We start from the raw sequence: 17,761 nt of genomic DNA, 5'->3' as shown, positions 1-17,761 counted from the left end.
AACTATGCTGATGTACCTGAACTACCCCTTTAACAGTAGTAAAATCCATCCCCACATAGCAGAAATGTTCGTTCTCCTCACGTCCAACATGGACGTCAGACTTCAGTAGAGTAATAGAGTAAATATCTCTTGACAGCTCCATGCCTTGCAAAAATGCTGATTTGATGTCCATAGAATAGACTTGCCACTGATTTTGACAAATCACTGCTAACAGCAGTCTAAGTGATTCTGAAGCAAAGGTTGGGGAATCTCTCTGTAACTCATGGACATTAACTTATTCAAAACCTCAGGCTACAAGTCTAGCTTCGGGCACAATGCCTTTGGAAGTTTCTTTGAGACTGCAGACCCATCTTGTGGAGATGCATTTCTGCCCTGCATCTTCAATTTATTCAAAAATATAATTATTCTGCCAGTTGATTATTTATTCCTGTTTAGCTGCATCAAATTAGATGTCTTTCGCTATAAGTACATCAGAATCCATATTTTCAGTTTCAATGTTAAGACTATCAACAATTGACAAGTCAAGTGACTCCTTTTTTCCATCACTGCCATCAGATTCAAGATGTTGCAGGTTATACCAGTTTTTGTGCTTACCTGTGGCTTTGCCTCTGCCTAAAACTGTGGCTCGATGTTGAACACCGTAATTTCTGTAAATGTTACAGTCTGACATGCTTTCAACTTTACACCTGAAGAAGTCACAGGGTTAACATATACATTGTGCTGTGTTTCAGTCTGTGTCACATTTATATGTGTCATGGGTGAGTGTAGTACTTCTCCTACATCTACTTAATATGGCTGCTGCTGCCCTGTTCATAGTCTGCATTGTGTTCACTCTCTGCGCTATGTGCTGCATTGACTAAAGTAATATCCTCACTTTCTGCCTGTCTGTCGGGATCATCTTGTATAGTTTGCTTATCCTCGTCCTGTGTGTTAACATGACACCGTCTAGAGCAGGGGTTTTCAAAGTGTGGGAAGGTGAGCCTCCCCTCAGAGAACATAAGAACAGCCGCGCCCCCCCTCCCAATTATTATTGCTATTATTATTGCTATTATTATTATTGTTGTTGTTGCTATAATGCAGGGGTATTATTATCCAGTGGAATGCCCTTACCTACTGGCCTAGTTAAATCAAAATGGTTACTTTTTTTGGCTGGGCAGTGTAGTTTTACACACCGTCTTATTTGACTTTCTCAGGACTTAAAACTGTTTTTTGAGGGCAGACCCCCACACAGAAAAATATATATTTACACACGTAAGGTCATCATCTTAATAGTTTGTTATGCTCATCGAGTCATCCGTGAGCAGAGCATCAAGTTGGCATGCCTATAACAGCTGACTGCGGCGATTACCATCTTGTTCAGCAAAACGCCTCACAAAATTAGTAAGATCAACAGCTTTAGTGCGTTTTGATTCAATGCTGAGTACAGCCACACTGACAGTCTCTTCTCTGTCATTGTAGACCACAAATACCTCATTCCTTCAGTGCTTGGGTCCGAATGCTTCTCGTTTTGTGCCGTCCCGTTCAAATAAAATCGCCGCCAATCACATTTCCAAGCTCGCTCCGGGGGAGGGGTTACAAGGCTCGCGTCTTGTGCTGCATTCACTTGCACTCGGACATTAGGGATTAGAAAATCTTTGGAGGGAGTTGAAAGTCCGTGTTGCCCAGCGACAGCCCCAAAACATCACTGCTCTAGAGGAGATCTGCATGGAGGAATGGGCCAAAATACCAGCAACAGTGTGTGAAAACCTTGTGAAGACTTACAGAAAACGTTTGACCTCTGTCATTGCCAACAAAGGGTATATAACAAAGTATTGAGATGAACTTTTGTTATTGACCAAATACTTATTTTCCACCATAATTTGCAAATACATTCTTTAAAAATCAGACAATGTGATTTTCTGGATTTTTTTTTCTCATTCTGTCTCTCATAGTTGAGGTATACCTAGGATGAAAATTACAGGCCTCTCTCATATCTTTAAGTGGGAGAACTTGCACAATTGGTGGCTGACTAAATACTTTTTTGCCCCACTGTACATGCTTTTCAGCATACAATATTAATTAAAGTGAAGCACAGTACATATATCCCTTATATCCCTTCACAGAACTAAAGCATGCTTTTAAATAAGGTTTAATGAGATGATGGAATCAAAGCTGAACTGTATAACATAAAAAGGCCCACATGCTGAAAACCCCACCCCAGAAGGGGGTCTGAGGGGATTCTCCCCCAGGAGATTTTTAGAAATACTAACATATAAACTACGCATTCTACACTCTGAGAAGAAAATAAATAAATGTATTACTACCCAACATATTAATAATATGTTATGCCATTGTTTGTTTTTCACTTTGTGCTGACAGCTGAACTTGCTGCTCCACACAGAGAGAAGAGTAAAGAGGAGAGAGTCTGTGTGACTTACTTTAAATTGTGGATAAGGGTAGATAGCTCCCATTGTTCTGTGACCTGTCAATCATCAAACCGGGGGTCATATTTCATTATGTGTTCATTTGTATCTGAAGTTGTACCCATGGATGTATAAAGAAGTTGAGAACTACTGCTCTAGAATACCACCATGTCTCACAAATACGATAGCTCCATCCTGACCAATAACTACACCTGGACCCTTCCACTCTATGCAGTCTGCTCGTTTGTAATATACTTTGTCACCTGTCTCGTACTTGTCATCTGTGGGTCTAAGCTGTTTGTGTAGTGCCCTCCTTATTCTCTCTGAACATTCAGCTTCTGTGAAAGCTTTCCTGGAAGCGTGCAGTACTGATATCTGTTCTCCTCTAGCGCTTACAGTGGTGCCCTCAAGAGCAGGGAGTGTATCAACTAACACAGAAGGCAAGTTAGGATTCTGACTAAAAACGAATTGATGTGAACACTGTGCATACTGTTCTTAGCCATAAGGACCCAGTCTAGGGCAGTGTGCCAGTCACATCCATTTTCCCATTTCACCTTTTGGATGATTTGTCTGATTGTGTCTCTCCAATAGTCCGTTGCTCCAGGGACTGTATCCTGCTGTTCTGGACTCAATTTTAAAGTTTTCTGCCATGTTTCTGATCTCCTTATTATTGAATTATCCTCCATTGTCACTGTAAAGACGCTGTAGCGGGCTGTGGACACTTATCCATGTGCGAATGAAGGAGTTGAAAATGGAATTTTTTGTCTTCATAATGTTCCCTGCACTGAAATGTGTAAAGTGTTCGATGATATGGAAGTACCATACACCAGGTTCCACTTCATATAGGTCCACTGCTACTGTCTCATTGTACTCCGAGGCTAGAGGCAAACCCACAGCAGGCTTTGGCTTGGTCCTGCTGTACCTCTGGCAAATGTCACAGTTACGTACTGTTTGTTCCAAAATACTGACACATTCCTTGTCTTTAATTCCAGAGCTTTCGATGAGTCTTTGTCGTTGATCTGCTGATGCGTGGCCAAACTGTAGAGTTTCAGGAGAACTTGCTACTTCTCACGAGTAGACATGTTTTTGTGACTACAAGAACGTCATCTACAATTGGTCCCTTCTCAGTGTCTTTGTCTCTGATGTCAACATAGTAGAGGTCAGAACTGGTGAACTCGAGAGGTACAGGCTGCTTAAACATCTAAGCACTGTCATTTTCCATGTCCAAAACTGTTCAGTTTTCAGGGACGTTTTGCTTAGGAGAAGTGGAATATCAGCTGAAACCACTTCAGCTTCAACACTGCACTTTGTCTTTCCTGTTTTAGCTGGTAGTTTTACTTTTCTTGTAGAGTTCACTACATTTCCACCACCAAATTGAAATGGCCTGCAACTGGGAGTTTCGGTTTGCAGCATCTGATTAACTTGTTCTTGGCTAAGTTCCTCCATGTAGTTTTCTAGCCATTTCTCTCCACATACTGTAAGAAGTGCAAGCAGTGTCAATAATGGCTGACCCATCGACTCAGTCAGAAATATTTATATTCACCCCATCAATGCCAGTTGCACAGCATCAGGAAACACCATGTTATACTTTTTCATCCGGTTGTATCTCTGTTCAAAGTCAATAATGTAGTCCGCCATGGACACGGCACTGTCCTTTGAAATGCCGTCAAAATGCGAGTAGGCTTCATACTTTCGGTCTTTTTCCTCCTTTTTGTCGAGCTCTGTAACACGTCTCCAGACATTGACTTCATTTTTCCAACACTCGTAGGGCATGGCTTCGTCAAACTTTGACAGAGTTTTATAGTTAGAAACCATCCTCTGCTACCGATGTTAAACGTAATAAACACAACGTTTGTATACTTTAACTGCTTTATTGAGCTCGCACATAATCAACCGACAACTTCCACATACTGAACCAAAACTGTGCATGTGCTACACAGGTTAAGGGGAAACTCTTCCCTGCAAAGCACATTGTACAGGGGGTAAACATGTTAACAATAACTTGTGCTTAAACTTCATTCAAGCAGCTGTTGTGTGTCCTGTGCAGGTGGAGGCGCTGACCCACATGAACCGAGCCACCACGGTGCACGCCATCCGGGACTCGGAGCTCGCCAAGCTCCCTGAAGGCGCTCTGAACTCCATCAAGAGGAGGTATCCTCAGGTGGTGACCAGGCTCATCCACCTGCTGGGAGAGAAGATCCTGGGCAACATGCAGCAGGTCAGCGGACCTCTGGCTGGTAATTACATCCCCCGTTTTGTTAGCCCGCAGCTAATTCTAAAAGTCTAATGGAATATGGCCCACACATGAAACTTCTTATAATGTACTTCTTAAATATGTATGTAAACATATATTAAACAGTAGCATTCATGTGTTAATAAGCCCACATTTTTTAATTCAGAAACTTAAAGTTGAGAACATTTTCGAACAAATATGAGTTGATAAAAATAGCCAAATAACTTATTTCCATAACCAGCTTGAAAAATGCCCTTCCTATTGAGGGGCCCAGCCCTTCGTATGCTTTTATGTATGTGGCCCTCAGTAAAAAAAAATGTGGACACCCCTGGACTACAGTGTGTATGCAAGTTTTGTTTTAGGTTTTTTATATATTTAGTTTCAGTCTTACAGTAGTTGTATTTGTTTGTGTGAGTGCCAGGTGTAATGTCTCAAACATATTTAGGTGCATTAACATACAAAATACATGTTTGGAGAATTATGTAGCAATGGTATTAATGTTGAAATATTTTGATTTGGTAATCAACATTAGAGCTGAGCTGAAACGCTTGGTTAAATGACATTTGATTCAGGGTATTTAATTAAAGACTCTTGGAGAATAATGCATAGCTCCATCTCCTGGGATGTCAGGTCTGTTCAATTTCTGTGGTTCAATGTCACAAGAGTTGACTTACCCCCTTTTGGGGTATCATTATAACAGCTGATATGAATCAGTTAACATGTGGAGATCAATTAGGCTTTTAGCATGGATTAAGATACAAGAATGCAGAATAGATAAATAAGGAAGATTTACTCAGTAGACATTGTTTTTTATTGAATGTTGCGAACCAAAAAGTTATTTTCTGCCTAAAATATGTAGTGAGAAAACTCCTCCTCTGCCCTGCAGCTCGTGGTCTGGCCCTCCACACCCCCACCAGCAAGTGGGATGTTGGGAACCCAGCCTCAAACCTGTCCACTGTGTCCATCCTGCCGGTGTCTGAGGACGTCCCCCTCACAGCCTTCACTCTGGAGCTGCAGCTGGCACTCAGCGGCATCGGTACACACACACACACACACACACACACATACACACACACACACACACACACACACACACACACACACACACACACACACACACACACACACACACGGTCCAGTTTGCCATTTTTAGAGGCACCACAGGCCTGCTTCCACCGCAGCAGGCAGAGCTGGGAGAAGTACTCAGATCGTGTACTTAATAATATTAGCAGTACCAGAGTGTAGAAAGTAATAAAGAAAAGTCCTGCATTGAAAATGTTACTCAAGTAATAATACTAAAGTATGAGCATCAAAATATACTTAACCTGTTAAACCCCATGCAAAACTGTGTCTCAGGGCTTCTTAACATTTAACAACCTATTAATGTGTCATACCCACTTAACGGGAAGAAACTCAGCTAACTGACGATATGAAATGTTCTTACCGAAACAAAACACAACTCTAACGCCGAGCGTCTGAATTAGCATTAAGCGAAAGAGTGCTAACGCACTTAGCACATAACTCACGGTAGCGATATTTTATACTTCATGCAATCTGCACAAACTAGATATCATATGAAAGCTGAGATTCCAATGGTATAAGTATCATCACTGTGCGACCAACCTTACCGTTGCTGTTTTCTGATCAAAAATTGTGTTCAAGGGCATTAAAACGCATATAAACGCTGCTGAAGGTTAATCCAATGTCTCTGTCACTTTGAAATGATTACTGATAATCCATCATAACATTTATGTCAATAAACAGAGTTTTCATATAGAGTGTATGAGCTTCTGGTTTTGGGCATGCTGGCTGCGCATCAGTCTCATTCACCAATGGTAATGTTTAGATGGATTTAGGAACATCCCCTCGATTCTATTGGCTCTATTGGTTCAAAAGAGGTGTCAATCACCAACATTGACCGATGGGTTCCAGAGATATGGCAAATACACCCAAATGACCCCAGAAGTGGGGTTTTTTTTCACTTGTTTTGCATCAATCTTGATACAGGGTACTTATTATATGTTATAGTTTGGATTCCTAAAGCTTTTTGTCTACTATCCCATCATTCAAGGGCAGTGGCGGCTGGTGGAAATTATTTTAGGTGGGGCTATTGTAATGGTGAATAAACAACACGGGAAATGATGACTTCTGGTGATGTTAGAGATATGAGAAGACTGATCAATACCTCCATTATCTTCAGTGTGGTTAGCTATGAATCTTCCAAAACTTCCGAATACCTTGTCCTGGACATAGTTTCTACAGTAAACTGTGCAACAGTACAGTAGGCCCACACAAACTGCAGAACACCGGTTCTTTGGGAACACTCAAATGATTGAATTCCCATTTAAAATCAGGAGACTAAATACGAACATTATATGCAGACACAGCCGTGGTTCAGAAACACAGAAATATTAGAAAACAGACCATTAAGGCAAAAAAATCTAGTTTGATGGATGCTGTCAAATCTCAACTATATACAATAAAATGTGTGTGTGTGTGTGTGTGTGTGTGTGTGTGTGTTTATTTATCACGGGCACATAGTATCTGTCCCCGGCTGTTTGAAGAGCAAGCATGGGAAACAAAAGACAGCGTTTACCTGTTTGCATCCAGCTAGTCACACACAGTTACAATCACACTCCCTGTAATTGCCATAATTAATAGATAGTTTAGCTTCTCATCATCATTTGCTGTGGCCCACTGATGTTAACGATCGTAACTGAAAGGCTGCCTGCCAAACGTAAACATTCAGCCACGTGACTCGCAAACTCTGGCGAGAGTTTTACACAAGACGGATCCTTTCTAGCCATAACCCTGCACCGGGCGCTGACATTGGCGCCCGGTGATCATCAGATTTGACGACGCTGATTGGCTGAAATTATGTTTCGGAGGCATAGTTTACAGATAGCAACAGTCAGCTGCTAGTGGATGCTGCTGCACTGGTTGAGGGCTCCTCTCTTAGCGCCCAGACGAGAGAGGGTAATGATACACGGGCAAGGCCAGGCAGGAAACATGTGACTTATCAGTAACTTTAGACGTCGTAACACAATTTTAAACGATATTCTATTGTAGATTATACATTTTACTGATACCAATTATATAATATTGACCTTGTTCATTAAAAAAAAATAAAATATTTTTTTATATATATATTTTTTTTTTATGTGGGAAGAGGTGGGGCGGCACCCCTAGCGCCCCTATGGGCCGGCCGCCACTGTTCAAGGGTGTTTTTCACTATAAGGTGCAGGTCTCCCTTGAAAAAGAGATCTATGATCTCAATGGGATCAATCTGGTTAAATAAAAGTTTGAAATGAAATGAAAATAAGTAATGGGGTTTTTTTTGTACGGAAACTATAATTTACATTTTTTGACTATGATCAATCTGAATTTACTTTAAAATAAAAACATCTATATTGATTTTGACTTTTCTACATCCAACTCACAGGTGTATCATTGCTTTGAGAAAAAAGATGATTAATTTACCCCTTTTAGAAGGGAAGATATAGTCATTTGTTCTGGGAATGTCATTTTCGAGCCTGAGACCTGAAAAACAGGCTTGGGGTGGAACAGGTTAAAGTAGCGACAGTAAAAGTAGTCCATGTGCAGATTGGTCCATTTCAGAATAATATATATGATATGTTTTATAATGATTGATCATGAAAGTGTTCTCAAAGCTGGTAAAGGTGCAGCTAGTTTGAATAACTTTGTATACTGCAGGGTAGCTTGTGGATTTACTCCAGGTGGAACTAAAGTCTGATTCAACACTTGGTTATATTTCACATCATTCATCCACATCTGTGAAGTAACTAAAGGTATTAAATACATGTAGTGGAGGAAAAGTACACCATTTACCTCTGAACTGTAGAGGAGTAGAAGTACAAAGTAGCAAAACATTGAAATACTTAAGTGAAGTACAAGTACTTAAAAACTGTGCTTAAGTAAAGTATTAGACTAAATGTACTTCAGAATCAGAAACGGCTTTATTAACACGTAGACACGTGGACACGTACGAGGAATTTGACTTGGTGTCGTGGTGCATACATAAAAAAAAAAAAAAAAAAAAAAAAAACACAGATAGCGAACTATTTTAAGAACACTATAATAACTTACAAAAAAATAAGATAAAATATAGTAAAATATAAAATAATATAAAGCAGTCATTTACATTGAAATAGAATGCAATAAAATATGTGCAGTAAGCAAACCAAATATTGTCAACATTGTGTGCATAGAGTCTGCGTTGTGGCTGAGGTAAAGTGTCAGTGGGGGGGTCGGGCCTTGTTTATGAGGCCGCTAGCGGAGGGGAAGAAACTGTTCAGGTGGCGATAGGTTTTGTTCCTGATGGAGCGCAGCCTCCTGCCAGAGGGGAGGGGGGTGAACAGTTTGTGTCCTGGGTGGGAGGGGGCGGCCACTATCTTCCCTGCCCGCCTCAGGGTCCTGGAGGCATGCAGGTCGTGGAGGGATGGCAGATTGCAGCCGATCACCTTCTCTGCAGAGCGGATGACACGCTGCAGCCTGCCCTTATCCTTGGCTGTGGCTGCAGCGTACCAGATGGGGATGGAGGAGGTGAGGATTCAATTCAATTCAAGTTTATTTATATAGCCCAAAATCACAAATCCTATTTGTCTCAGAGGGCTTCACAAGTCAACAAACACAATTGGCAAGTAGGATGGACTCCATGATGGAGGTGTAGAAGTTCACCATCATTGTCTTTGGCAGGTTGAATCTCTTCAGCTGCCTCAGGAAGAACATCCTCAGCTGGGCTTTTTTGATGAGGGAGCCGATGTTCTGCTCCCATTTGAGGTCCTGGGCGATGATGGTGCCCAGGAAGCGGAAAGACTGCACAGCAGTTACTGGGGAGTCACACAGAGTGATGGGGCGGGTATTTGTTACTTTAGCCTACTGGCAGCAGGAACTGAGCCCGTACATGGCCCAGCAGCTGTAGCAGGTAACTTATGTGGCGACCCAACACAGTTCAGTTGCATTACTGTGACGCATACACATGCATATATATTACATTTTTTACCAGGCAGTGTGTTATTATTAGGCAACACAAATGTTCTGGTGGTTTGGATTTTCACAAAACAAAACGTTTTTTTGTTTAACCCCAGTGAGCAGAATGGATCAGATGCAATATTTAAAGCTGGCTGTTGGAGCTATTTATTGATTTGTATTATTTAAAGTTTTTAGGTAAATAAAGTTATGTCAATATCATACTATGTCATCATTTAGGTACATTTGAGTAGTCGTTTTTGCTTTTTGTTGTGAAGATGATTTGGTATTTATGTGATTACACACCGGAAAAGGCATATGTGTTTTTTACCAGGGAAATAGAGGATGTAAAGCCATCGGACGCAATCTTTGATTTTTCTTGGTTTAAGGACAAATATACACTCCACAGGGGTTTTCACTGGTGTCACTGATTAGGCCTCCTATGTGCAGGATGTGCTTGCAGGACCTCACTGCTCTGTGGGTTCATCAGTTGTTTCTTCTTCAGGACATTACATTCCATTGCATATCACTTAGCTGAAGCTTTTATTCATAGCGATTAGTAAATGACCATTTGTCCCCTGAGCCACAGCTGCCTGTAAGACAACCCTTTATCCTGTTACCATGGCTGTGCTCAGTTTACAGACCAACAAGGCTGCGGATCATTCATTTAGGGTTTGGTAACATGTTTAATTTCAATGGACTTGGACTGTTTCATACTTTGTAGTTCTGTTGATACTCTGTAATGTTTGATACTGTTTAGAACTGTTTGATACTGTGTAGCAGATATGGAGTACTCGATTCCTGGATTCGGACTCGAGCCGGACTTGGAGTGCCGATTTTCCGGACTCGTGACTCGACTCGGACTCGCGCACTGATTGACGCGGACTCTGACTCGGACTCGTGAATTTTTCACCCATGATGACTCGGACTCGACTTGTACATTGACGCTCCGACTTGGACTCGGATTCAAGCAAGTTTTGTCAGGAGTCAGATGTAATCTGTCCTGGCGTGTGCACCTGCGAGGCGAGTTCGCGTACTGGGCGCGCCCCAACTATTCCAGTCTAAAGATGTCCAGAGACACACCCCGCATCGTGCTGTGTGCTTTCACAGATTTCCCTTCGACATTGGGAAAGAGCAGCGCAAAATGCTCGTTATGTGGAAAAAAGATTGAAGAGAAGGCTCCATAACACATTACTCTAAGGATCGAGTTCAGACATATAGGTAAGTCATCTTGAACACTATCATCAGAGTAACGTGATCAAATCAATAAATATAGATTCAGCCGATAACACGAAAGCACATGGCTACTTAACATGCAGAATGGTAATTTTGCATGCTAAGTAGCCATGTGCTTTCTGGGGCTTAATCTTTATTGATATCATTTAAACATTCACTTGTTGACTGTTGGACATATGTGTTTGACGTTCATAAGTTATGTGATGTTTTGCCGACTGTGTTGAAATAACTTAACAAAATATTCGTTCATTCGAACCCATTTGGAATCATATCCCTTTTTCGTTAGTGTATTAATAGGTGGCTTGCTTTGTTTGTGCTTGTACATTTTATTTTTTAAGGCTCAGGATTATGGTTTTGTATTTCACTGTTATATAGCACACTGATAACAATGTTACTTTTAACATTGTTTCTCAATCCTTGAACTCAAACAATACAAAATGTATTTAAATGATTGAATTATTATGATAAACATGCCGCACCCAGTTTGCAGTGGTTGAAACTAAGGATTAGTAGTTGGGGCAGCCCTATTTTTAACTAAACAATTTATTTAGCAATAAGAAAGATTTTTGGAAATGATTTGGCATCAACAAGCTAAAGTGTTTATCCTTTCTTCCCCTAGATACCAACAATACTTTCTCTCATGTTCTAACGTTCTTAACAATGTATTTTCAGTTTCTGGGGTTTTCAAACAATTAAATATACTGAAATTAAACCAGGAATTGTGACAGTCATTGTGTTTAATGTAGACCATTTTCATTTGTAAAGCAGCTCTTTGAAGGTGCCAGAACGGAGCACTGGAGGCAATATTGGAACTCGACTCAACCTTGATGATGATAATAATAATAATAATATTTGTAATAAGCTTTATATTTGTATAGCACCGTTTATACAAGAATTGTAGCCAAACTCGCTTCACAGCAGTTCAATAGACAAATTAGTATAAAATGACAGGATAAAAGCAATGTAGAGGAGCAGCTACATTTCAACACATATATCCACTGAGATTAATACATGAAGACTTGTGAATCGGACTTGACTTGGACTCTTCTTAGGTGACTCGGACTTGGACTCGAACACAGGTAATGATGACTCAGACTCGACTCGGACACTCCTTGGGTGACTCGGACTCGACTCCGACTCTCCTTAGGGGACTCGGACTTGGACTCGGACTCGAAAAGTGGGGACTCGAGACGAGAGTGACTTAGACTCGTGAATTGGTGACTTGACTACAACACTGCTGTATAGTACTGTTTGATACTCTCTAGTACTGTTTGATACTGTGTAGTACTGTTTGATACTCTCTAGTACTGTTTGATACTGTGTAATAAAAGGGCAGTTTAAGTCTGACTACACTCCAAGCCCACAGGTCACTACAAATTAGGCACAGAATAAGATTATACACAAAAGGAAAGACCCCCCTATATGTCAAAGAGAAATGTATAATCATACTGAACAACTTTTAGGGAAAAGAAGGATCTACTTTAGACTCTGCACTATGATACTTCGTGCCACACACTCATTCACATCAGAATCAGAATACCTTCATTAGTCCCACAGAGGGGAAATGTACGTTGTTACAGCAGAAAAAGAGCCACAGACAGCTTAATGTTATATATGTTACATGCATTAAAAAGTTAACTAAGTTAAAAAAAGTTAGGATATAATAAACAATATAATAAAAATAAATAAAAAATGTAACACAATTTACAAAATACACATCCTGTAACAGTTCTTAGGATTTAGCAGCCAGGTATATATTGCACATAGTTTAACAGCAAGGGGTTTTATAGTCTGTGTGTCTGTGTGTGTGTGTGTGTCGGGGGGGGGGGGGGGGGGTCTACTAGGGGCTGTGCTGGTTGTACAGTCTGACCGCTGCAGGAAGGAAGGACCTGCGGTATCTCTCCGTGAGACAGCGGGGGTGCAGCAGCCTGTCACAGGAGGAGCTGCACAGTGAGGACCGGGTGTCCTGGAGGAGGTGGGACACATTGTCCAGCAGGGAGGACAGCGTGGCTGCCATTCTCCTCTCTCCCACCACCTCCACAGTGTCCAGAGGACTCCCCAGGACAGAGCTGGCCTTCATGATGAAATAGGTCCTGTATTAAAAACAATTTTGTTGTGTTTCTGTTTTGTGAAGGCCCAACTCTACTCCTGACCAGTGACAGCATCAAACAGCGCCTCGGTGCTGCGGCTCTGGACAGGTAGAAATGTTTTATTCTTTTACTTTTAAGTTAGTCATACAAGTCATTACTGATTAGTATTTCATTCACAGTAATACTTAATGAGAACAGACATATTTGTTTAACATATGCTATTTAATTTACTGTCTAATATTTGTTCCTCATTTTTTGAAGTGTCCATGAGTATCGTCTGTCCAGCTGGCTGGGGCAGCAGGAGGACATCCATCGCATTGTCCTCTACCAGTCTGACTTCACCCTCACGCCCTGGACCCAGCGCTGCATCCGCCAGGCTGACTGCATCATCATTGTTGGACTGGGGGAGCAGGAGCCCACTGTGGGGGAGGTCAGTTTAACTTAGTGTTTATATTGGCTCAGCCAGGTTATATGGGATGCCCAGTCTACGTACAGATGGGTCACTCATTTTGAAATATTAAACTTGGTTTTCTTTTCTTTAATTGTTCATCCTCATGTAGAATGCTATCACGAAACACACATTTGGTTGTTTATAGCATAATGAACATCTGATTTAATGTGAGGTAGGGAAATAATCATTTGAGTATAAGTATGTGTATATAAATATGTAATTTACAACAGCTGTAAAATGCTTGAAAAGCTTGAAAATGCACCTTGAAAATGCTTGAAAAGTGCTTGAATTTGACTTTGGAAAAGGTGTAAGAACCCTGAGAGAGCCTCTTTACCAAGCTCCAAACTAAGTTAAATATCTCAAAAGGTGTAAAAGATATCAAAGATTTGAATATGAATTGAATAGCTGAAGGTCCTGTGATCATTTTAAAGTTGGAATGAAGTCTCTAGCTGAAAGTTTGTGGAAGAAGAAGCATTTGGCATAAGGTGTAGGTAAAAGAGGATTTAAAGAGTTGTCCCATTGACTTCAATGTTAAAAAAATAGTTTAAAAAGCTGAATATTTCAAAAAGTATACAATATTTTTAAAAAGTTGAAGGTTTCCCATCGATTCCTGGAAAGGCTGAATAGTTTAATATTTGAATGGTTTCTGTAGCTGAAAGTAGGCTGAAGTTATGGAGAGCCAAAGTATTGGCTGAAATAAGGGGATTAAAGATTCGAAGAACTATAGTGGAATGCTGTAAACAGCATTCACACTAAATAACGAGCTGCACTATACACACTAATGTTAAAATCTGAAGGAGGCCTCTTTACCAAGCTCCAAACTAAGTTAAATATCTCAAAAAGTGTAAAATATATCAAAAATCTGAATAAGATATTAATAGCTGAATGTCTTGTGATCATTTTAAAGTTGGAATGAAGTCTCTAGCTGAAAGTATGTGGAAGGAATAGTGTAGGAGCCAAAATGCTTGTTTTGCCATTACTTATTATTTGTATTATTATCTTCATTTCTGTTTGCATCGCGTTTAATTCTTATTGTTTATCACTTCCGGCAATGGTCACGTGGGTGTGGTTTATTGTTATTTAGGTCACCTGTTGGATGCCGGTTTGGGAGGATATGATGTAGGAAGAGGGTGAATGGCGCTCTTATACTTTCTGTTGTCGGGAGTTTTACATTGTTTGTTTGCGTTTTATTAAACACTATGGACTATGAATGACTTCGGACTCTTATATGGAATGCGTCACAGCAAAGAGCACATTTTAGCCTATCAGCGGCTAACTCATAGGGAGTTTGTGCCACTATATTAGTCAACAGAAAAGGATCGCCGCATCGAAGACGCGACGGAATGGACCGGATCCTAAGCAGACGAAGCCAGGACGTTCGGGATCACGGAGTTGGAACACTGAGACAGTTTCCCCCTCGGCGAAGTGGAAAGGAAAAGCCACAATTAACCGTGGCCGCAGGCGGAAACTGATTGACTGGAGCACATCACAGCCAGTTGAGGCGTTAGGCACAATTGCGTTCATTCTGTTTATTTTTTGTTTGGAACACAGTTTGGAAGTGCTGCCATTAGTCCATTGGGGACTGTTACTTGGCCTGTTGTGTGCGTGCTGGTTATGTCGATGTCGGCGAAGGTGTGGATTTCCGGAATTGTTTGTAACGTGCACAGCTATGATCACTGATCAGGCACAACGTCTGTGACAGGATTGACATTTGTGAATACTGTTGTGTGCATATTGGAACATGCAAAATGAGTGATAACAACGAAAATGAGGATGGAGTGGACAGTGTGTTAAATATTGGAAACAGAAATAGCAAATTTACTTTTCATGGCTCAAGATCCAGAGTAGGCCTATCAAGAACTGCATCTGCTTATATAAAAGCTCAGGCGGAAGTGGCCGCCCTGATGGTTTTACAAAATCTACTTCAAAAGAAACATGCTTTGGAAAAACAGGAACATGAGCTGAGGAGAAGAAAAGAACAACTGGACCTAGAAGGAGACATCTCCGCCACCATGGCCAAAATGAAGGTTATTGCTGCATCTAAGAAATCCAGTGTTCCAAGTAACTCTACTAAAGGATCTGATGGCAAGCAGTCATATTTTGGAAACAGACTTACAGTAAGGAAAAGAAAACACTTAATATCAACACAGATCCTTTTGTACCCCAGCCACAAGTTATATACATCTGCACCAATCATTCCAGAGCACAGTGTAGCTAATCTAAAAACATCAACAATAACAACCAAAGACAGAGCTGACACTGAAATCATCACATCTACCATAACACCCGAGTCACAACGTCATCCGGCAGAAAGCACATTTGCAACCATGAAAGCTGGAAAAATAAAATACGACATAGAAACGAAGATGGACAGAAAAGAACCAGCCATGGCCTCTTTGCATACAAGTGGCCTTACTGGGGCCGGTGAACAGGAATGCAAACTCTCAGAGTCAGTGATGGGTGCTAGCAGGACATCTGTAATGAAAGTGGATATGCTGTGGAAACATCAATTTAAGATGCACTATCCTGAAGGTGGCAGAGACATCCAGAGACTTTCCATGGGAAATCAGCGGTTCCGGGCTCCAGTCTTAAAATCTGCCAAACTATTGGAAGGACCAATCGCATTAGATTGGAAAAGGACAAGGAAAAAATGACTTGTACTTGGGATTCAGATGAAGACAAATAGTGGCTTTCTGAACATACCCGGCCCTCAGCCAAGTATGCCTTTTTCATGAGGCAGAGAAACTTTTGCCAAGTCTAATTTTCCATTTTTCACCTTGCTCCCTGCATACAGTGACTATTTTTGCCCCCTGCATTCACAATACTACACACAGCATACTTGATTGCTTGTATACTGATATATGAATACTGGATTTAAAAAATGATGATCTGCATATCATTAGAATATACAGTGTTTTATTGTAATTTGTTTTGAATAATTATTATAAATTGTTATATAATAATTAGGGGCCGGAATGTAGGAGCCAAAATGCTTGTTTTGCCATTACTTATTATTTGTATTATTATCTTCATTTCTGTTTGCATCGCGTTTAATTCTTATTGTTTATCACTTCCGGCAATGGTCACGTGGGTGTGGTTTATTGGTATTTAGGTCACCTGTTGGATGCCGGTTTGGGAGGATATGATGTAGGAAGAGGGTGAATGGTGCAGCCTTCTGTTGACCGTCAGCTCGGGAGTTTTACATTGTTTGTTTGCGTTTTATTAAACACTATGGACCATGAATGACTTCGGACTCTTATATGGAACGCGTCACAGCAAAGAGCACATTTTAGCCTATCAGCGGCTAACTCATAGGGAGTTTGTGCCGCTACAAGTAGCATTTGGTGCAAGGTGTAGGTAAAAGAGGATTTGAAGGTTCCTCCCATTGAGTTCAATGTTATAAAAAGAGTTTAAAAAGCTGAATATTTCAAAAAGTATAAAATATTTTGAAAAAGTTGAAAGTTTCCCATCTTGTACTGAAAAGGCTGAACATTTTGATATTTGAATGGTTTCTGTAGCTGAAAGTAGGCTGAAGTTATTCGACAGCAAAATATTGATTGAAATAACGAGCTGCACTATACACACTAATGTTAAAATCTGAAGGAGGCCTCTTTACCAGGATTTGTAGGTTCCTCCCGTTGAATTCCATTAGTGCGAATGCTGTAACAGCATTCACACTAATTGCACAGCATTCACACTAATAAAGATTTGAAGAACTATAGTGGAATGCTATAAACAGCATTCGCACTAATAAGCTGCTGCTGTCCACACCCCTCTGAGAGATGATTGGTTTAAAAAAACACAATGGGGCTCTAGGAGGAGATTATAGGTGATAAAGTTTTATATTGGACACCCCAATACTTTACAATGCCTGACAGTGACCAATCAAACCTGATTCAAATCCTTACAGTTTTTAAGGAAGTCTGAAGTGCAGATTGTGGGAGAAACTTCTGTGGGAGTCACCGACTCAGGAAGGAGACACAGGGAGAGCTGGAGCTTTGATGTCAAACACTGATCTGAGCTTTAGCCAGAGAATTCACAAAACAAGTCCAAGAGCCAGAGGTTCTGACTTCACGGTAGAGTTGCCACGTCAATTCTGAATAACTCTACCCCAGACCCATGTATTTAGCTAGTTCAGAGAGAATAATCAACATTGTGCATAACAAGATAGAATGATAACACCTCTATCAGCTGACACCAACAGGCAGGAACAAGGAGATAAAGCACTGAGAGCACAGCAGCCAAGTTTACAGGTGCGTGTGCTCAGTCAGGACAGTATGAACTGATAAACTGGGTCAAAGTTATGGGCTTTGGAAAATATTTCCCCAACAGCAGATAAGTTAAAGTGGACCTATCATGC

General features: G+C 40.8%; 1 protein-coding gene across 1 annotated transcript in view; it reads left to right on the top strand.

Moving 5' to 3' along the window:
• The window catches only part of LOC117541196 (patatin-like phospholipase domain-containing protein 7), a 94,199-nt gene that overhangs the window by 50,075 nt on the left and 26,363 nt on the right, over positions 1 to 17,761 (top strand). Inside the window, 4 exon segments of the mRNA XM_034208345.1 lie at positions 4,450 to 4,639; positions 5,522 to 5,671; positions 12,995 to 13,058; positions 13,212 to 13,380. Coding sequence (XP_034064236.1) covers positions 4,450 to 4,639; positions 5,522 to 5,671; positions 12,995 to 13,058; positions 13,212 to 13,380 — 573 coding nt within the window.

The sequence above is a fragment of the Gymnodraco acuticeps genome, unplaced genomic scaffold (genome assembly GCF_902827175.1).
Source record: "Gymnodraco acuticeps unplaced genomic scaffold, fGymAcu1.1, whole genome shotgun sequence".
NCBI lineage: Eukaryota > Metazoa > Chordata > Actinopteri > Perciformes > Bathydraconidae > Gymnodraco > Gymnodraco acuticeps.
This window is presented reverse-complemented; position numbering and strand designations above follow the sequence as displayed.